Source organism: Hyalella azteca, unplaced genomic scaffold (genome assembly GCF_000764305.2).
Source record: "Hyalella azteca isolate HAZT.00-mixed unplaced genomic scaffold, Hazt_2.0.2 contig8769, whole genome shotgun sequence".
Classification (NCBI taxonomy): domain Eukaryota; kingdom Metazoa; phylum Arthropoda; class Malacostraca; order Amphipoda; family Hyalellidae; genus Hyalella; species Hyalella azteca.
In genome coordinates, this window is record NW_025938854.1 from 118,394 (window position 1) to 140,414 (window position 22,021).

Genomic DNA, 22,021 nt, shown 5'->3' on the forward strand with positions numbered 1-22,021 from the left:
TCAGTCAGTACGCTGCTGTCAGTCTTAGTGTGTGGTGTGGAGACGTCTGGTTCCTGAAAAAGTGATAGCTAAAATACCTCGTCTCTTCCTCAGAAGGTAAGTTCACTGATACTGAATTGATTTACTATTGCCAGGGATACACCCTAAGAATTGTGAAGGAACCTGGATTCCGCGAGTGTCCAAACGTGGCGCCATTCGCTCATTTCGCTGGGTTCTGGGTAGGACAATGCGCAGTGTAACGTAGCGCAACAGTTGAAGAAGAGCAGCCGAATTTTACAGAAGAACAAAAAATATTGTATTTAAACAGTGCATGTTTTACCGTTGACATCTTTCAAGTTGCATGCAATTCACTGTTCACGTGATCTGACGGAAATTAGTATCTCAATTTATTTTAAACGTTAATCTCAAATAATTATGGCATTACCGGCCGCTTCTTCTGCTGCTAGGAAATTTTGTTTGCTGTTTGAATTAAACTTTTGACATGTTCAAATGATTAATCGTTATCACATGAAACGATAATCATAAAAAAATGTTAAAAATTATTTATGAAATTCAAGGTTAGTATTACTTGATGCATGGCACCGTACGGCTTAGAAATAAATCAGCTGTTGTTCTCACCACGGACCGAGAAGCGGCGAGATCGATACGGGCCATACGGCCAGCCCGAGCATGTCACATCTTCGTACCAGAGACTGGTGGTGTGCCCGTGTGTCCGCATGGCTTTCCATTCTTATTTTCGACTGTCCAAAACATGGTTGAACAAAAACATGGTTGAACTAGTATAAGGTTGACCCATGAGAAGCTCATTTTTGGCGGATGTAGTCTGTTTTTCGCCTGTGACGTCACTGATCTAAGCGACGTCACGGGCATTAACCAATTAGGTACTACCGAAATGCAATCAAACCTGTCAACCTATACGTCATGAGAATGACGGGATTGTTTACGTTTCTCGATTACGTGACGTAACAAGAAAAACTGAATGACTGAAATCTTCGTGGGTCAACCTTATATAGTTCAACCATGGGCCAAACTCCATGACCAAGCGTGAACGTGTTGCTGTGAGTTTGAGAGTTTGATTGCGTTGCGATACATCGCAATTTCTGATTTATAACGAAATATTTTAATTGGAAGTACTTCTAGCATTAATCTGCTTATATTACAGGTTCACGACGTTTTTTTTAAAGCAAAGGTGACGTCAAGTAAACTTTCCATATCTTAATCGAAAACTCTTGTGATGAATATAAGCCTAAAGCTTACTTCGCGTTTCCTTTGCTTTTATATGGTTAGCGGAATATCTCGATGTTTTGTGTTGCTTTTCCGTTGTTAGATGAACGTAGATTAAGCCTTCGTAGTCGTCTACGATGAATAACCCTATGTCTACATTGCTGACACCCGTTTTGATTGCCCCCCTGATTTCCGAATCTGTTGAAAAGTTCGTGGAGTAAATCAAGGAATCTTCCGCACCATTTTATTTATGTGGCAACGACGGGCTTTACGTTAATCATCACTTACTTCTGATCTGCTTTCAATACTGGGGCAAGGCTTCAAAGCTGATACGCAAGCTACCGAAACGTATCCAAGTCAGTGTAAGCATACCTAATCGACGTTATCTCTTGAGAAAAATATTCAACTATATTTTGAGAGGATAACTGTGTACAGGATCCAACTGTACACACTATCTTTATATCAATAACTTGTATTTAATATTCTTCATGTACGGTATGCGATCAGTTTCCTGTTGATTGGCCTATTGACCTATGTTGATTGTATCTCAGTACAATCGTAAATAAAGTCAGAACCCCATACAATTATTGTACATTTTCTGTATGTTATATTGGCGAGATGCGCGGCGCAATTATGTCGACCTTCGATCATTGAATCGGTGCGAAACGCAGCGACCCTTCGAACGCTGTGGCGTTCGCTGAATGAACTTATGGGACGGGGTCATACAGATGCTTCGGAAGCATGAAGGAATTCTATGAGTTTTTTTTAAACAAAATTTCTTCTGTTCGAGCGTCGTCGGCCGGGCAACATTTGCGCCGTGCCCGTTCGACTGCGCGCTCCAAGATTTCACTTGCATCACAGCTGACTATGTCATCGCTGCAGTGCGCGCGCTGCCTAAGACAAGCAGTGTGTCAGCGATCCGCTGCCGACGTCGCTACTTGTAAGGAATGCCGTAACCCTAGCACCTTTTCTGGTAGAATTTTTCAACCATTGTTTCACTGACAGTATTTGTTCCGAAGAAGTTCAAATCAGTTTACATTACGCCTCTATTGAAAAAAGACCTTGTCGTTTCTGTTCCCAAATCATATCGACCTATCTCCAACCTGTCGATTTTATCGAAACGCCTGGAACGCGTTGTGGCATGGCCCGGCAGCTGAACAACCAACTATCTTCAGCAATCCGGCCTCTTGCCTCGCCTCCCGTCTGCATACCGTCATGAGTGTCATCTCCTCAAGCCTGCAGAAACTTGGTAACTTTGCAGGTTTTCAAGACCTGGAAAAAAGAAGGGTAATGAGAAATTTAAGATCTGCGCATACATCGGCTTGGTCTCTTTGGATTTAATCCAACACCTCAGTTGCACCACCAGCACCTCAGTTGCACCACCAGCACCTCAGTTGCACCACCAGCACCTCAGTTGCACCACCAGCACCTCAGTTGCACCACCAGCACCTCAGTTGCTCCTCCAGCACCGTGATTACATTGACTACGCTGAATACAAATGCTTACCATTCAATCATATGCGCTGAATGCATCCATGCAAGCTTTCCCTAGATGAAGACGTTGGGAAGGCCAACGTTGCTGCGACGACGTTCTTTAGAGCTCTTCCTGTTGCATAAAATAGAAGCAGTCACATCGGTGGTCAGATAGCTGACACTTAGTCGCCGATAATTCAGTGTTATAAATTTTGATGTGGTTTTACTCTCACACCATTCGAAAGAGCTTCGATCCACGAGATGTATGCATCTAATGTTTTTTATGTATAGTTCGTTTTAGTTTGTTAAAGTGTGCGTCTGTTTTGGCGTATCTGTTCGTATGATTAGTTTGCATGTAGATGCTTTTAAGAATGAGGTGTCTTGTATAAACCTCTGTCTCATATTTTTGTTAGAGATGCGTTAAGTAAGCCAAATGTTTGTTTCTATTAGCGATATAAAAACAATTTCAGAGATTAACGCAGATTTCAGTGGAAATCTGGGACGATACAGAGACAAGACGTTCCAGACAAAGTTGGAACTTCCCTATTTTTATCGATAGATCATAACATAGCATTTAGCGTCAGTTCATTCTATAGGCGAGACTTGAATGAGTTTTTACACACCTTTTTTGAAGGGCTCCTTGGTTAGTTCTTTAATTTTTCATATATTCCTTTGCTTTCCGCGTTCTTTCTGATTGATTGAAAATTTCACTTTAAATAAATACACTCCAGCAGGGCCGGATGTAACACTCGCTAAGAAGTAAGGAAAAAATCAGTGAGATGTATGATGATGTGGCAACACTTTAGTAAGAACTGGTGTAGCAGCTTAATTGTTAATTCATAAAAATTGAATTTATTTAGCGAGTTCTTATAAATTTTGACATTTCTGCTAACTATAATAATTTCCGAGTTGTGTTGGCAGGCAAATGTTGTTCAATCTTCCCAATTGCACGTTAATAATTATAGGTGTATATTTTTGATGTTAATATCTCGTTCGTATTCTCGTGTTAATATTCGTATTCTCTCGAATATGTTCGGAATATCTCGTTTTTTTTCTAGAATCGTAATGGATATCTCGTAGCGTTTGATCATATCAGGTACACAATTTTTTCATTCCCGAACACAATTATTAGTATCATTATTTTTTTGACCAGTTTCGTCTCATCTCATTGTCCCGGTTGACATCGAGACAGCATTTCGGGACGCTGAGGTCGGGCATGTGATGAGTTCCAAAGGCCAAAGGCCGGATCCCTTGTGAATCAAGTCACGAAAAGCACAAGAATCGTCAACAGGCCATGGGCCTATTTCTTCAGTGCCGACACTTTTATTCTATGTGTATTGTGACGCATGGCAGCCCTGCGCTGCCTTATCTAGAGCGGCTGCGTGCGTCCTGTTGTGTAAAGCTTGTGCTGCGCCTGAGGAAATAATTAAATTCAGTTTCCAACTTAGGAGACTCAATGCTTGAGATCATCGCGGATCTCAAGTGACCATGTAAATCATCGTTTCCAATGAGCGGATTTGATTACATCATTGAGTCTTCCTAAATTACTTTCTTTCTCAATGTACTAAAGCTATGTTTAAAGAGTACCATGAATCCGTCTGATCGATTTACTGATGATATAGGTTGAACAATTCAAGTCATATTACGCGGCATATATCTTATCTCAAAATTTGTTGCATTAAATCTCACACCAAACCAAATCGAGTCATATTGGAACACAAATCAAATATAACAACACGATAACATAGTACAAGTGATTTCATGCCGCACATGTCACATCCTAACACACCATCATAACTGTCACACAACGCGTAATGTACAATACAACACGTCATCGTCACCGCACACCTGTCCTGACCATGAAACTTGATTGCACGTAAACCGAAAGTTACGGCAGCTGTGGGCCTCATGAGCTGTGAAAAAAAAACCTCAAATGCAAAGTCGCCTCTCCTCATTGAACTCCGCAGCCACGACACCTTGTCCTATACTTTCAAACCAAGTTAAGAGATCGTAAGTTCATCCGCCAATCATGGACTGCCTTTCAAGCAAAATCCACCAATCATAGAAAAGAAAATAAAGCAAAAGTAGGTACTTATGTTCACTTAGCGAGTTTTGAAAGTATGGCTCCTGATTTTCTCCATTACGAATAGAGAGAAGCATCAAGCGTTTGCTTATTGACAGTTGACGTTGTTGGTCTTCGAGCACTTGCTTCAAGAAACGCGCACATTGCAATAATACTTAAGGCGGCATCTGCTTGCGTCCGAAGGATCATAAAATTTTTATTTATTATTATTTACTATACGAGTTTTTACCTGAATATTTGTTACTTTCTCGTTTGTCTACAGACTTGCGCTACAAAACTACATCGACTATGATAACTGGATAAAATAGGCAGTTTAAGGAGCGCTAACTTTATTGACGGTAGGAAGTTTATTTGCACAATAAAAATATCGAGCTGCTTATATGAGACTTATATTTAATAAATGAATAATGAATGAGGTTAAGCTACCCACGAAAATCTCAATTCTGGCCATTAACTTTGAAATGATCGGCTACGAGCGGCTTGCCCCTAATATGATCATGGTTTGTAGTTGAAGTTTAGAAATTTCAAATTAGAACGTGGTATTCCAATGCCACAATTATTACGTACGGTATTTGTTGTGTTATTCATATACTAAATATAAGGATACTGAGGATACTAAGTCAGTAGCTCTGTGTAAGGAAGATGCATGGAACTAAGGCAGTCTCGTAGGGACTAGTTGCGCGTAGGGACTACGTGCGCGTAGTTCACAACCGGCGCTGTTGCTCAGGAATTATTCAAGTGACATCGTCTTCAGTGGGCTTGAGACGCGGAGCAGAAACTGAGCACCGATAAATTGTAAGATTATCCTTCGGATATTGCACTTTCACAAACACGACCATGGTCATTGTAGTTAAACACGAGTGTGACGCGACAGCAGGGGTTAAGGAATTTTAAGGAAGTATGCTTTAATTAATTTTATGTGATTGTTAGAATAAGGATTGTTGAAAATTATTTTAATTTTTTTTTAATTTTTAATGAAAATTATTTGTAATTTGCGAATTTTTGGTTAGAGGATGTAATAGGGAAATATGGTATGGGTATTTTTTTGTTATCAATAAAACTTGGAGCTCGATTAGCATGCTCATGTTTTTTGTGTAGGGTGTTCTATCATTTGAATATTTCCCCACAGTTATATTGACGTTCCATGATAACTCTTCACTAATACTGATGCCGTAAATCAATCATGAGAGAACTGTAGAACTTATCATTGTGAAAAACTTAGGCACTGAGAATACAGGCCCAACCAACGCAATAAAATCATTTAAAAATTTAACGTATTCTCATGGCGTTTAACTAACAGAAAGTAGTTGCGATGGACAACCGGTTTCTGATAAGGTATGTCGAAACTTGAAGAATTGGCTATACAAACCTACCGCTAATAGGGTCCAACCGAAGCCCAGGGCCTTGCATTAGCAGTCTGGCATTTATTTGCTTGCGGTCATCATTAACGTTGAAGTTTTTGTTCGCGATGCATTTGGTCAGCTTTCTTGTTTGCCCCTGCGAGCTGCCTGCCGTGTTCGCACTCCAGCGAACCCTAGTTGTTGTACCTTCCATTGTTCGATAGGCCCCTTTTAGAGACCTTCTACATTTTGATTTTCCATTTCTTTCAACATCTATATATTTGCTGCGCCAGGCTACAAACGCAAGCTTCGACTAAGATGAATAATATGTTATGCATCATATGGCTAACCAATAACTTGCATTCCAGAACCGCCATGAAGTGTGTGGTAGTTCTGTGCGCGGTGGCGACCTTGTGTCACGGAGCGACCCTGGAGTCTGGCTCCTCGCTGGGGTCCGTGGGCACCGCCCGCAGCTTCAGCTCCGTGGGTGCCGCCCTAGCAGAGTCCGTCGGCCCCGACGGCACCAGGCAGGGCGAGTGTTCCTTCTCCGATAGCAACGGCCGGCGGTTTAAGGTGAGCCGAGCTTGCAATGCAGACTGGAATGGAGGAACATAGCACAAATGTCAGTGGACGTGATAGCATTAACTCTTAGCCAATAATATCAAACAGGCCTGTAACGACGTTTATTATATTCTCTATTCATACCTTAGTTTTCGCCAACTATTCGCAGAGCTTTCCTGCACCACTTGCCATGATGTTTCGGACCATAATTTCCCATCGTTAATGTGGCATCGTTCTTTGAAATTTTTAAGTGACCGAATTTTTTTTAATAATAATTAAAGATGAATGATAGCAACCGTCACATTTTGATAAACTTTTTGCCTTCTAAACGGGACTTTCGTTCAGCTGCTTTTAGGTACGACTAGCGTTGACGACAGTTAATGTATCCTTATAAAAATGACTAAGCCTCGAATTATGAGCGTTTGACTTTTTTTAAACTTTGAAAGTATATATAGGCTGCTGTTGGTCATAGGTGCGGTACTCGGCTCGTCCCAACTCAGCGCCCCAGTACGAACTGCTGGAGGGAGGTGGTGGCGTGAGCCCAGAGGCCGCATTCGAGACCTGCATCGCTGCCTACAAGCAGAGCCAAGCGAACTCCGCGGCCTTCATCCCGAGGATCCCCAACATCGCTGCCAACATTGCTGCTGCCTTCAACCCATTCACCTTTAACCCCTTCGAATTCCGTAAGGCTATGAACGTGAGATAAGAAAAATGAAAAATGCTATTTTTTCCTGAAATGCTATTTTTTCCTGAAATGCTATTTTTTATTCCTCATCCAACCCTCTATTCAGATCCAGTCAGGCATTTTTATTCAAAATGTTGCGCCAGTTTACTTGGCAACTTGAGGAGCATGTATTGAACCTTGTGCAATTGTTCCTAAGGAATACTTTGACTATGAACCCAACTACGATGAACCTTCTCCAGATCTAAATAATTTGCATTCTATTTTTGCAAGCAGAAGATGCGCTTGCTGAGTCGACCGCGTTCACCGATGAAATGCCAGCGCCGTTCAGAGCTCTGCAGGAGCAAAACCGTGTGGTGAGAGAGTTAAAGAAGCTTTTCTACATCTATAAGATAACGTCTTGTAGCGAACTGCTAGGCACTACTTCATAGGCTGGAAGTTAGAGTGCTTCATGTCACTTATTGTCTGAGGGTTGACATTATCTTCTTTGAGTATTTCCTGTTTCGTTTTCAAGGCTCTCCTTCATCGAAGCTCACTTTCTTTGCCAACTCAGGGCATTACCGTCACCTTAGGAATTCTATTTATTTGGAAGTCTGCAGCGAGCAATCTAACACAGAATTTCGTTGACGAGGCCTTTTCAGTAGAAATTCATTCAAGTACAAATGTACAATTAACTGGGTTCAGAAAGCAACTCGTATCTGATTCTTGTGGTTAATTTTCGGGTGAACTGTGAGCTTGAAAACTTCAATACAAGATATGAAGGAACAAGTTAACGCATAAACATAGCTACAAAAATGCGTTTGAACAGGATAGTTGTTTTTGTTGCAATTTTTGTGACAGTACCGGTACCTTTATAGCCTTATTAATTAATTCGTCCAGGCTATTGGTGGACTAGACTAGATTTATCGGTGTATATCAGCTTTTGAAGCGTTGTGATTATTTGCAACAAATAGATTTCATTTGAGTAGAAATTCGATGCAATTTCCTCCAAAAAATTTATTGAGAAACGATTTTAAATTTGGGAGAACTATCAAATTATGCTTCCAGGGATAGGGTTAAAGGCGAGTTACAATTTTCCCTTTAATGCGGATGCAAGCTGTATAACAAATAATTCAATTCAATAGATCAAACTCAAAATACATTTGGCTCATAGTCTCTATTTTGTGAATGATTAAGCCAAGAGTAAAGTAATAATTATTTCAGCTCCAGGAGAACGTGAGGCGCCTGCAGCAGCAGAACTTGGCCCTGAGTGAGCGCCTTGCCCAGCAGGCCCGAGTCTGAGCCTTGCCGAGGGACCCAAGCAACGTCGGTGGAAAACATGGCAGAGTTTACTAACGCAGTCGGGATTTTCTGTCTTTGTTTCATTGATACTTTAAGCAGAGTCTATTGATCTGCTTCAATTATTTTACTATATAATCAATGTAACCTTTTCGTTCAATTGATACATGCGAACTAACTGGAGTCAATTTTCTGAAGATGTGAGCAATTTTCTGAAGTGATCAGAAAACGCGGCTGCTTACACTCAATTACCACCACTTTAATCCGCATTCATTTGTAGTATTTGTTTGTGAGAATTTTATCAGCTGCATTGTCTGTTTAATTAGAACATAGGGGAATTACTCAAACGACCCACGCTCTTAAGCAAGACAGCACGTTACTCAAATGGATCTCCAGCAAAAGTTGCAGTGGTAATCTCATCGCACTGCCGCTGCAAAACGAGTTTTGGGTCCCGGGTTGCTCTAATGTTCCGGGATGGCAGAACAAAGTGGTTTACTTAATGTGTATTGATTAGGGAGTGTCTTTAAAAGTCGGATTATAAACGTCTTCCGTATTGAGCTGTTTCATTTACCTCTCACCTACACAGAGCTGGTACGGCTTTGTAGGGGCAGGCTGATTAGATGAATTTTTAAAGCGGCATTTATAATCAAGGTTGTGGATACTTCACTGCACGAGACACTGATGCTGTGTTACAGAGTCAGCGCCCTCTTTCTGGCAGTGTATGAAGAGCGATTTACATTTCATGGCTGTTTTAATTGCTTAGATATTGTAAAATTGAGCAAACTGTGAAAAATCTTAAGATTGCACTCTTCCATAAGAAGTTATTGCAGGTTCGCGATGTTTTGGAGGGTGCCGACGAACCAAATCAATCTCGTCTGTTTCTTCAGTAAAATTGTGCTCTGCAAAAAATAGAGATTGTGAAATTATTGGCCGGAAAAAACTGATCCCTTTTCTTGACCACGATACAGGAGAGCGTTCCTATCATCGATTCCTAGAAGTTTAAGTTTAGTTCCGTTCGGATCACATGGGAGACAAGCGTTCCATGATCTGCCCGCAAGATGTTCATCTCCGACGCCTGACTTTCCATCCCCTAAGAGTTTACTTGCCTATAGAAACATCGATTAAATCGTGCATGATGATGGCGACTTCTGTGTTCTGCAGTAGCTGATTAAGTCCAATCGTAGCTTGAAAAACGTTTACTTATTTTTCAATGCTACGCTTAATCGGCACGCAAATGTCCATGAAAACCTGTTCCCTTTATTTCCATTGAGAAGCCAAAATATCTGCAATTTATACACCAGATCAAGTATGCTAGCAATAATATTGCCCGTGGACAGCTTAAACCCAGATGTGTAAGACGTCATGATGGGCAGAATTAAAATCTTGCCAAACCTTACAAAATGGCCTAGTCTTCATTACTCTTCCTTTGATGAGTTTGACGATGCGCTTCACAGTTCAATTTTCGATGTGTTTTCCATATTACTTTGAGAGCAGCAACGAGCGTTTTGAAGGCTGGAACCTAAATTTGGCTCATAATGTGTCTATTAATGACTTTAATTCTTGGCTTGTCAGGGCCGAGGATACTGGCGATTCCGAACGTGCTGACACAAACCAATTTAGCTCTTCGCTTTTCTTTTTTTTCAAAAAAGTTGGAATTTGTTATTGATATCTTCAGACTCTTTTGCTATTATTATCAGTCTACTGTTATATAACAACTTGGACTGATTTGCATCACTTGATCTATCAAGATGAAATGAGCTAAAACCAAAAGCTCAATCATGTGTGGTCTCGTCAAGTTGGATAGGAAAGAAGGAGGAAATCGAATTTTCTCCATCACCTCGTGCTTGATGTACGGCGAGGAGTCATCAATGCGCTGTCTAACTTATGTTGTCTGAACGTTCATTCAGATGGTTGACGAAGTTCTGTTTTGAGAGCCTGTATCGAGCAAGGTTTGGCGAGCATCTTTCCTATTGTGAGCGTCGCGTCTTCAGCTTTGAAATAAGAAGAGAGAACACGTATTATTCCATATTCCTTCGGATGGTTTTCTAGCTGAAAGGGAATAACAGTTTTTTGGAGCTTATCGCAACTGATGCATTGCAGAATCACCATATTATTTTACACTAAAGATGAGGCACCAAAGTTGAGAAAAACTGAAGTTTTATTTGCGCTTCTTTGAAATCTGTCAAGTTACGAGCAGCGCTATGACATGACTAAAGTTAAGCTCCAATCTAGCAATTTAAATGTGGTCTGACAGTTGGACACACCATGACCAATAGAAAAATACTCGTAACCCTTCTCGAGGTCATGACCTACAGTTTATGAACCTCACATCAATGGTATCTAGGTAACTGGGCAAGTTGCCAAACCGAGATAAAGGGTACGTTGGCCTCAACATAACGCCTCCACGTTTGTAGTAACGCTAGCTAGACAATTAAAAGGTTGATCAATTGGCTTTTATCCTGGCCAAAATTCGCTAATGTGGGCCTTTTTGTCATTGAATTAACAGGAACAAATATATATAAATATGTTTTTAACGTGATGTAATTTCAGAAGCTGAAAATTCTTCTGAAATTACATTTAGTTGTTGCATTCTTATATACAAAATTTTAACTGAATAGTTATTTATGGTTTCTTGGAATTTATGTGAGCTTATTTAACCGATTTTCCTAGGCCCTGTCTGGCAACCATGCATCTGATGTTTAATTTAGAGTTGCCAGAAGGACCGTTTTACGGCCAGATTTCGCATATGCGGCCTTTTTTGACATGTATTGGCCTGACAAAATATATTTGGCAGTTTTTTCCGTATTATGCATTTTTATGAAAAATATGTTACTCTCAACTATTTTGCATTAATTATGACCTCCACTCAAAATTGCGTATTCCTCAAGATGAGTAGATCTAAACTTCGACTGGTAACTGTGCCAAAACTTACGTTTAGGTGGCAACACTGGCCGAGTGCCGCCTAATTAGGGCTAGACATGGTTGAAGCGGTTGCCCACTGCCACTCATATTAATTAATAACCATGTTTGGCAGAGCTGAGAGTGCATATAGTTATCTCTGTTTTTGAAGTGTAGTAAATTCATTAGTGATGTATTTTTATAGTGCTGTTTCTCGATGCATTAAGCTTTTTAGTGTTAGGCACCACAAAATTTCACTTTTTATTGGTTTAATCCTTCATACGCTCCTTAATTTTTTTATGGCTAATTTGACTTTAACAATGTAGACTAGTATTTTGGTCAGTCATGATGCCATGTTATCATGACAAATGAGTTTTTAGAAAATTGCCTTAAGCTAGAACGGTGTTCAATTACTTGGTTCGATGTCGATAAAGTACTCCGCTCCTAGTTATGTTAGACAATATAATATTTTATGGGCATTTATATTCACTTTAGTTTTGCAGAGACTACATAATCATTCTGCAGCAGAAATGGGTTTGAAATAAATCAATTTCCATCTTCTGCTTATAAATATTCTACCGTCAGTGCCACAACTTTCCTTGCACGATCGAAAATCTTCATAGTTGTTGGGTGGCAAGCGAATCCTACAAATCGAAGTTCTGACGACTAACCAACATTATACGGCTTTTATTTACAATCGGTCAGTAACGTATAATTCGATGTAGGCTGGTCGCTTATGTGGCATTGACGGTAATCCAGATGTAAACTTAGAGAACTTGATGCAATTTTTCTTGTCGGAAATCCTGAAGAGTAAATGTTTGCATTGTACATGGCTTCAACTACTTTGAATTTAAAATCTTCATATTAATTTAAAAAGGGCCGTTTTGAGCATTTTTGTGAGCTAAAGTGGCCTTTTTCTCTTGGCTCCATCTGGCAACCCTGGCCTTTAATTGTTTATGTGTAGTTGACTAGTTGCCAGACGTCGGGGTAGGCGTGTGCATGTGTATGTTGGGTGCTCCAGTGCGTTGGTTGTGCATTTTGTTGTAGAAATACACAAGTAAAATGCGTGAAAACTACTGTGTACACATTTAAACAAATGCATGCCTGTTAATAATAATCTTGTGCGAATAAGGTCAAGTGACTAGAAGCTGAAATTTTGCCGGCGTATTGAAACGCAAGCGAATAAATGATCTAATAAACTTCTTGGACTGATCAGACGCTCCTACGATTTGCTAGAGACAGACACGAAAAAGCTGTTGTCTGTCGTTGTCGTGCGCCCGAATCTAGAGTTTGGAAACGCAGTGTGGTCACCGAAACTTGATAAAGACAAAATTTGGTAGAGAGTGTTCAAAGACGTGCAAGAAGAAAAATCTCAGGCTTGAAGGGCAAATAATACGAGGAAAGATTAAGAAGCTTCTAAGCCAAGCCACGCTTGAATTAAGCTTTCATGCCAAGCAAATAAAAAAACTGCGTTGCAACTCGTCTCACGCGACAACGAGTCACCGACATGTGGAACATCCTTCGAGTCGCCGACATGTGGAACATCCTACCTGATTACATCTTTGACGCTCCGAGTATGAACGCGTTCAAGAACAGACCAGTCAAAGCTATGTAGAAATACCATATGTTCAGACTTGAATTGCCTAGCAGCTAGTACCATATCGAACCTGGTGGAAGTCTAGTAGCTATTTCGCGCCATCTATCGTCAGTTTCGAAAAGATCCGGCCCAAAGGAACTATTTTTAGATCTCCTGTGGAGAAGACACGAAAAGTACAAGAATCGACAACAGGCCGCATTAGTCCTATTCTTCAGCGCCGACGTCACTACGATATGATATGATAAGTTGAGAAATTGTGATCCAGCGCGTACTCACAGCCCGAGATTTTGTTTTTACTGCTTAAAGCAAGCAAGGCCTATTTTAATTGATGAGACAGTTCAATCCTCAAAAAAGTGCTATATTATATATTTTTTATTAGTTTAGTTACTTATTTTAATATTCGTTGCGTAAATTTTCGCCGTTTTTTGTTTTCACTGTCTTTCTGAGGAGCCTTTATTTCACCAATGAGTAATGACCAACCTAAGCACAAATGCTTCAAGCAACCACAGGTCACATACACGTCCTAGAATCATAGAACTCTTATAGGTTTCCTGTAATTCTCAAATAATGGTGACCGCACAATGTTGTATAACTAAGGGTGTGACCCAACGAGGTCCGCGAAATCATCTCCATTCCCAAAGCCTCGATAAATCTAAATCATCATCCAGTTTACCCAATTGACCTTAGTAATAATGACCTACAATTCAGTGATCTCTGAAAACTCCTACCCGCGCACCCTACGTCTTCTTGCTCATATTATTGTGAAACAGGTTCTAAGCTCGCTCCGCGCAGTCTTTTTTTCTATCTATTATTTTCTAACTCGTTCCCAGTACATAAATCTTATCTGCGTTGTTCTTACCGGTAGCTGTCGTCCGCTTTCTCTCTCGGCTAAACTTTCCAGTTCTTGCTGAAATATTTTTCATCGCTTATCCGCAACTGAGTAAATCTCGTTCTCGTTATCATACTTTTTGAATTGGATGCTTTATAGAGTCGACTAGACTATCTACATATGTATGGTGGGTGATTTCCGAGAAAATCGAACATAATTTGACTGAAAAACGTTTCCCTGCAGATGTCGTTTCTCATTGATACCTAATCTGACAATGCTATCAGCACGCAGTTGCTACCGTCGCTAAAATAATAATTCCCTGACCTACCCCTAGTCATATCCACTTTGCCCGGCATACCTAGTGTGCTAGTGAACTCTTACTTGTGGTGGAGTCGCTCATATGGCATAGAGTCTAGTGGCTTGGCCGTATAACCTTAGTTCAATGCCCTCGTGCTGTTTCAAATACAAGCCATAGTCCAAGAGCTCAGTGTTTCTTTCCATGAAGTCAAAATTTCGTCAAAAACGAGTGAGTCGAACATTCTTCTTTCAGTAATTTGTCTACTGTAATTGGCGTGAGATAATACTCTATTCAAGAGACTCTGATCGTATTTGAGTAATCGATTTGTGGGTTTCTTAGAATAGACAGGAGTCACAGGACGAGGGGTTTGTTTAAAATGAACTCAGTCGATATACTGAATAAACTGAGAGCCAGAGAATAAAGCTCTGAAAGCTCATCTTAATGTGTTTCAGATTTCAACGTCATATTACATTCTTGTATTTTTTACGCCACGAAATATTTCACGGGATGTTCCGAGTTAGCCGTCTCGCTTGCCAAAGACCTGGCAAATCACAGATTGCGTCTTCACTAGCACATGGTCACGGACGTAGAGCACTGGTGTGGTGTGTAGGAATTCCGTCTCTGCAGGATCAGCAGCGCCGGGTCTTCCATGGGGGTTCTGCGCCACTCAGTTGCTTACGGTCTGCCTTTCATGATAGATATTTTCTTCGCAAGAAAATCGCATTCAAGACGTCCAAGCCGTCATGCCAAATTAGGTGAGTCTAGGTTCATTTCTTTACGGTACAAATCTGCAAGGGGGTAGAATTGGTTTTTAGCTGATGTTGGCAATCGGTACCTTTTTTCAAGAATTACGGAGAAAAGGAAATGTAATTTTATTCCTTGCGAATTATTTTTTTTTACGTATTCGTATCCTTTGTTAACACATGGTATTCTAGGAAGAACAAATTAGGAAATACCCATTAATTTAATTAATAATTTCGATGTGATTTGATTATAATTATGAAAGTGATTAGGAAACCAGAATCCAGAATCAATTCTAATGTGGAGATGCCGTTACTAACAGTACGAGCTCTGATCAAGGGGTGCTGCGCGCTGACGTGTGGCTCGACCCGCTCCCCAACCGTGACTTCGTCTCTTTTCTCTTCGAACGCTTCCAACAATGGCCAGACAATACAGCAATCGTAAAACTTATTTACATACAATATTTATTAACTGTTTGAAATCTTACACAGACGTGGTTTTATAAAGCTGTTATAATAACCAGAGAAAACTTTGTTTGAATGACTGAATAGCCATTTAGAAGCCACCGGAATTCCTGCTGAAATATTGAAATAGTAATGTGACCATTCTGGATTATTTATACATCTACACTAGAAGTGAACGTCGAGTAAAACGTATTTGAAGAATTTTCGGACGTGCAGTATGATATGAAATGTACAACGATACATAAAAAATAATAATTTAATGATTTCGACTTAACTTTAGACGAAACATTGAAATTATTTTCTGTAAAAAGTTCGTGAAAACGAATTTCTGTGCACAGCTTTGCGACGAGACCGGGCGCAGCTACAGCTATGGCGCTCTCATGGAAGGTTCCCTGCGGTGGGGCAGTGCGCTCAAGGGCCTCAGCAAGGATGGCTCGGTGCCGGCATCTGTTGCTATCATGTCTCACAATGTGCCTGAATACCCATTGGTTATCTTCGGGGCCCAGGGGGCCGGATGTTCTGTCACTACCATTTCAGTGGTAGCTACGCCGCGTAGGTTAACATACGGGCAATTTATACAAATTTAATAAAAATAAATCGATTTGTTCACAGCGACAGGTTTACTTTCTCTGTATTGAGAACCGCTATGAGTACAGTCTAACTGCAAGACCGGAATTACATGAGACAGCGAAGTGCAAATTATATTTGAGTATGTGCTGGAATTGCGCCTTCAGAAATTATCAATAGTTATAACATAACTGCATTGTACGTATTGAAGAGTCAAAAGTTAAGTACTATATAAGGAACAATTATTTTAATATAACATAAGCTATTCAAGCTCTTACTCCAAATGTTATTAAAATACTAACATGCTCCGAATCATAACATTATCAAGTTTTATGTTCTTCAATATCGTTTATTTTAGCGGAAATCGCCCGTCAGTTGGACGACTCCGACGCCTCAGTTGTTGTGGTAGACGCTTCGCTGGAGGCTCAAGCGCGCGAGGCACTCACGAGGACGACCAGCGGCCGCGACGTCGTTCTTGTGACTATAGGGAAATCTGCTCATGGATTTCCTGACCTCTTGGACATCATTAACGACAATAGCCTTGCCACCGTTGATAGAGTGGAGGTATATCAGGGTTTTGTATTATTGCTATATAATTTTGAAACTTATGCACCTATGGCTAGTTTTTTATTTTGAAAGGCGTGTTAGATTGGCATCATGCTCCTAGGTTGGAAATAATTTCAATTGCATTTCCTAAAACTCCTTCCTTAGAACTAATGTATTAAGACATACTGTTTACATAGCTAAACAACTTTACCAGTTAAGTAACTCGAAAAATCTCATTAAACAGGTAGTATCACTGATATCTTTTGTGACCCTTACTAATTAATGCAGTTACTCATTCCAGAATCACCCTGATAAAATGGCCTTGATTCTGTACTCGAGCGGTACTACGGGTACCCCCAAAGGCGTGTGCAGCTCACACCGCGTGCTCAGCAACTACTTGCCCATCCTGACGCACCCCAGCTGCTACCCGCCCTCTCTAGCCAGCCGTTAGTTATATCCTATCCACCCTGACGCACCCCAGCTACTACCCGCCCTCTCAAGCCACCCGTTAGTTATATCCTATCCACCCTGACGCACCCCAGCTGCTACCCGCCCTCTTAAACCACCCGTTAGTTATATCCTATCCACCCTGACGCACCCCAGCTACTACCCGCCCTCTCAAGCCACCCGTTAGTTATATCCTATCCACCCTGACGCACCCCAGCTGCTNCATCACTTGTGCATACACTGTCTCTTATACACATCTAGATGTGTATAAGAGATCGAGGCTCTACAGTCGCTAGATATTGTTGTTACAAATCGAATGATATGTGTCTCGACATTGTAGCATGTGATTTGCAAAAGTTATAAACTTTTTAGAGACCCCTTATTTGCCGTTTTCTATTAATTCCAAGTTTTCTTTCATTTTTTTTTAAATTTACATGAACAAAAAGGTCTTAGATTTCTGTTTTACATATGTGTACCAAGTTTTAAAACGATCTGTCTGTAAACAAAAAAATTTTGTTTGAGGGTAGCCGGTCCCCTTTAAGTAAAATCTAAAGGCTTTATCTACATATAAATGTAGCGGTAGCGCTGTAGCGGCAAAACCTCGTATTGCTACTTAAATATGTAGCGGGCGCTACCGCTACATTGCCTTAAATGTAGAGCCGCTACCGCTATTGAAAATGTAGCGGCCGCTAGTAGCGGCCGCTACATGTAGCGCGCTACTGCCCACCTCTGGTTATATCCTATCCACCCTGACGCACCCCAGCTGCCACCCGCCCTCTCAAGCCTCCCGTTAGTTATACCCTATCCACCCTGACGCACCCCAGCTGCCACCCGAGCCACCCGTTAGTTATATCCTATCCACCCTGACGCACCCCAGCTGCTACCCGCCCTCTCAAGCCACCCGTTAGTTATATCCTATCCACCCTGACGCACCCCAGCTGCTACCCGCCCTCTTAAACCACCCGTTAGTTATACCCTATCCACCCTGACGCACCCCAGCTGCCACCCGCCCTCTCAAGCCTCCCGTTAGTTATACCCTATCCACCCTGACGCACCCCAGCTGCTACCTGCCCTCGCAAGCCACCCGTTCGTAGTAGTGTTTTTACTATCCACCACCTTTGTTCATTTATATTACTTTGTATTTCATTTTAGCATTCAAATCTAGAAATAAAAGCTTGTGAATAATGTTGCCACTGTTATTCCCCGGGCTTAAAATTTCGTTAAAAATTTCAAGTAATATTGTTATTTCATTGTTTTTATGTTGACTAGTTAGTCCCCACTCAGCTAGCAGGAAAGGATCCAGCATGGGACTTATTTTCCTCTTTCATGATACCCTAAGTTTTTCTTATGAACAATTATTTTGTTTCATCCTAGTAATATTTACTTCTGTTTTAGGATCTTGCAAAGCACTTCATTTGCTCAGATCGCAGTCAGCAAATTAATATCTGACGGTCCTTCCACTCTAACGATACGCACACAGCGTAAAGTTTGTGTCCAATAATTCCTGTCATTTTCGTGTTGTATCGATAAGAATTGTCCCTCGTTTTCGGTAGCTGGCAAGCAGGTGACAAGCATCGGACTCATGCCGTTCTACCACGGCTTCGGTCTGCTCGCCGTAGCCATGGGTTGCTTCTACCTCGGCCACAGGCTCGTTTGTGCACCTCAACCTAGTCCTGCACGTTTCGCCGAGCTTACCAAGAAATACCGGGTATGCTTAACTAACACTTAGGTATTTGACAAAAAGTATAGAGTTAAAAATAAAAAAAATGTTTCCGCACACGTTGTTGGCATATGTGAATTCTTCTTACCACTGCATCGTGTCTGAGCGAACTGTTTCTAACTCTGCTGAATTTGTTTGCAAGATATTTGTTTGCTTTTTTGTATGAAACTACAAAAATACTCATTGTAAAATACAAATGTTTCGGATTTAGAAGCCACGTTTATTTGAACTGCATTACGTATTTCATCGGACAGCCGCTGATCCTGCACCTTGTGCCGCCGTTGCTGAACTTCCTGACGCAGTCGCCGCTGGTGTCAGCCGAGCACCTTGCCAGCGTCAGCAACGTGATCGTCACCGGCGCTCCTGTGCACCCTGCCGTCGCCAAGGCTTTCACTGAGAAAGCCTCGCAAAAAATTGCTTTCCAAGAAGGTAATTCATGCTACTGATAAGCCTAGTTGGTTTACTGAAAAAAACTTTTTCTGAAGTTTGTTTACTGAAGGTGAATTATTCATAAAGTCGCCTAGTCTATTAGAATAACAGTCTCAGGGTGATTTGTGTTGCCAAACAGCATCATAAAGACGGTTGTTGGTGATTTGCTCTGGTCTGAGTGCTTGGTTTCTTTGATATTCTAAAAATAAAACTATAAATTTTGTTATAAACCAGTGAACAGTTTGAAACACATATGCATAATACATAAATTTTGACTTGCCTTAAATTGTAACATAAGAAATTTAGTCAGATCAACTACTTCCCATGTTATAAGTTTGTGACTAGCATCACGTGATAAACTGATACTGATACTGAACTGATAAAAACATGAACTATTCCTCATGTCAGCTCTGGGCATGACGGAGATTTTGTGTCTGACGCTGACGCCGCTCCTGCAGCAGAAGCTTGGCAGTTGCGGCAAACTCTTCCCCAACATGGAGGCCAGAGTCGAGGATCTGGAGACGAGAGAGCCTTTGGGGCCACACCGCCCAGGAGAGCTCGTCGTCAGGGGGCCGCCGGTGGGGAAACTATCGGCTTTTAATTTACGACGAAAACTAGCAAAAATATTATTATTTTTCATTTATTTTGCAGCTTAAATATAGACTGATGGATAAAGAATTAAACTGGGCTTAGTTTGTGCAATTAAATTTCTGTCAAATCTTTATGACCTCATTCTACAGAATCAAAGAGATACTAAAGATAACCGTGTGCTACACGATTAAATGTAGATCCCCCTATGCTACCAAAAATAAAATTGAATAAAGCTGCTATCAAATATAAGGTTGAATCGAGATGATGTAGAATAAAGGCTAAAACAGCAATTGTTTGCAGCTATTCTCGCACTACCACAAGAACCCTGAAGCCACAGCGGCTGCGTTCACACCCGATGGCTGGTTCAGGACTGGTGACGTCGTCTGCTACGACGAGGACGGATTTCTCTCTGTAGTCGACCGCTTCAAAGAACTCATTAAAGTCAAGGCTTTCCAAGTGAGTGGAAGATTTTACTTGCATCTATCATATTTCATGATAAATGGGAGTTTTGATGATTTCGATGCAATTTTTAAATATTCGATAATATTTTAATTCTAACATAATTATTTCCAAGTATGAGTATATGATCTGTGTACAAAGTTATTAATCCTACTTTTGGGTAGTCTCAAAGTTTCCTAAGTCTATCCTATCTTATGCTGATCATTATAAAGAAAGCACCGAAATTTTAATTATGATTTTCTCAAATTTTAATCTGATCCCGATAATTTTTTAATCTATTCTGATTACAAAAGCCTCTCGGAAGCAGACAATTAACTGAAATCAACTGAGGTTTTATTGAAGTTACTATGAGGTATGCGTTTTACAAAAGATTTTGAAGCTTAATTATATTGAAAAGTTTTAAACGTTAAATTTAGAAAGAGTTGCCAGTTAAACATTCTGTTTTTCAAACGAAAGTTTGTTATGAACTCCACCGCAGTCAATGCGCACTCATTCATCAACGTTAACGAAGTCGTGAGTGGCCTGCCATGAATCTAAATATGTGCTTACTAAGAAAATAATTTGTCTGAAAGATAATCTCGCGATTTTTTTGGGTTAATAATAATATTCTTCAGAAACTAAACTTATTTTCAATTTACGTTACTTGCAGGTTTCTCCTTCAGAACTTGAGGATCTGATCCTGCAGGTAGAAGAAGTGCTGGACGTAGGAGTGGTAGGAGTGCCGGACGACAGATCCGGGGAACTGCCACGAGCGTTCGTCGTGTTGAAAGAAAACGTAACCGACCCACAGATTTTAGGCCAAATTTCCAATAAAATCAATTCGCACATGAAAGAAAATGCTGCCCCGTACAAGCAGCTCGCTGCTGGCATCTTCTACGTCGAAACTTTGCCTAAGAACCGAACTGGGAAGCTGCTCAGACGCGAGCTCCGAGATATGGCCGTGAAAACTTAGTAATTTAAGAATTTTCGTCTGATAGCCTATAGTTTTGAGGCTATATAACGGCCGTACATTAACCAAATAAAACGTATCAAGAATGCTTTCACTTTTTGCAGTAGGTAATTTATTTTCCCTTAGTTTCCTAGAGAGATCCACACGTCATTTTCGGACACTTTTAACAAGAATAACTTCCCACATACATTATAGCCGAAAGAAACATCCCGTTCCATTTCCTTACTTTTCCAATTTAGCTTCAGAATAAACACCACGCGCAAGCTTTCCCCGCAAGCATTCTTCGGGAAAAATAGGTTCATGCAAATCTAGACCTCGAGGAAGAAATCGATGAGTTATAGCTGTAACAGCGCCGGCCATCAGAAACTAATTGTAGGCCGCCTATAAGCCGCCAATGGGTAGCAAGAAGGTACGCAAGATACCCTTACATATTCCGGTGACGTGAGACGCCTGAGAGAAGTGAGATCTTTTCACGTCTGATATTGGCTGTCGAGCCAATAATGGGCCAAAGCCTTCTATTCGCAGCGATGGTGCGGACAGCGAAGCAAGGCTCAAGTTCTTCTTGGATTTGTTGCGATTGTCTTTATCAGTACATCAGTCACATATTTAGTGTATAATCATATTAGTTTACGTGATGCTTTTAATCTTTATACATTTGGTGTCCATGTCTGTAAATGAGGCTAGTGTCATTCTTAACGTCACCTTCTCGAGATGGATAAAGATGGCATAAGCCAGTCCAAAAATATTGAATTTGAAAAAAAAAACTTGCACATTTGTCTCCGTCTGTCATTAATCATGTAAATTTATATTTAATAATCCTTAGTAAATAAATCCTACAAATTCGAA

At 40.7% G+C, this 22,021-nt stretch overlaps 2 protein-coding genes across 2 annotated transcripts; both read left to right on the forward strand.

The window, feature by feature from the left end:
• LOC108679722 lies at positions 1-9,193 on the forward strand. The gene is made up of 5 exons (XM_018168432.2): positions 1-96; positions 6,488-6,692; positions 7,153-7,363; positions 7,639-7,718; positions 8,566-9,193. The coding sequence occupies exons 2-5, from the start codon at positions 6,495-6,497 to the stop codon at positions 8,641-8,643; spliced, it is 567 nt and encodes a 188-aa protein (XP_018023921.1). The 5' UTR covers positions 1-96; positions 6,488-6,494; the 3' UTR covers positions 8,644-9,193.
• Positions 9,194-14,019: 4,826 nt separating this feature from the next.
• Positions 14,020-22,021, forward strand: LOC108679727 (probable 4-coumarate--CoA ligase 3). The gene is made up of 10 exons (XM_018168440.2): positions 14,020-15,017; positions 15,326-15,443; positions 15,806-16,019; positions 16,393-16,598; positions 16,882-17,026; positions 18,581-18,735; positions 19,002-19,176; positions 19,585-19,754; positions 20,068-20,223; positions 20,876-22,021. Exons 1-10 carry the CDS (start codon positions 14,704-14,706, stop codon positions 21,176-21,178), a joined length of 1,956 nt encoding a protein of 651 aa, XP_018023929.1. The 5' UTR covers positions 14,020-14,703; the 3' UTR covers positions 21,179-22,021.

What these genes read in the sequence shown, in the direction of transcription:
- LOC108679722 (XM_018168432.2), top strand. Translation starts at nt 6,495, where the DNA reads ATGAAGTGTGTGGTAGTTCTGTGCGCGGTGGCGACCTTGTGTCACGGA. An exon ending in GCAACGGCCGGCGGTTTAAG is followed by an intron (nt 6,693 to 7,152) that starts GTGAGCCGAGCT and finishes TGTTGGTCATAG; the next exon opens with GTGCGGTACTCGGCTCGTCC. An exon ending in CTTTAACCCCTTCGAATTCC is followed by an intron (nt 7,364 to 7,638) that starts GTAAGGCTATGA and finishes TTTTGCAAGCAG; the next exon opens with AAGATGCGCTTGCTGAGTCG.
- LOC108679727 (XM_018168440.2), top strand. Translation starts at nt 14,704, where the DNA reads ATGTGTTTCAGATTTCAACGTCATATTACATTCTTGTATTTTTTACGC. An exon ending in GGCCAGACAATACAGCAATC is followed by an intron (nt 15,444 to 15,805) that starts GTAAAACTTATT and finishes TTCTGTGCACAG; the next exon opens with CTTTGCGACGAGACCGGGCG. An exon ending in CCCGCCCTCTCTAGCCAGCC is followed by an intron (nt 17,027 to 18,580) that starts GTTAGTTATATC and finishes CGTTTTCGGTAG; the next exon opens with CTGGCAAGCAGGTGACAAGC.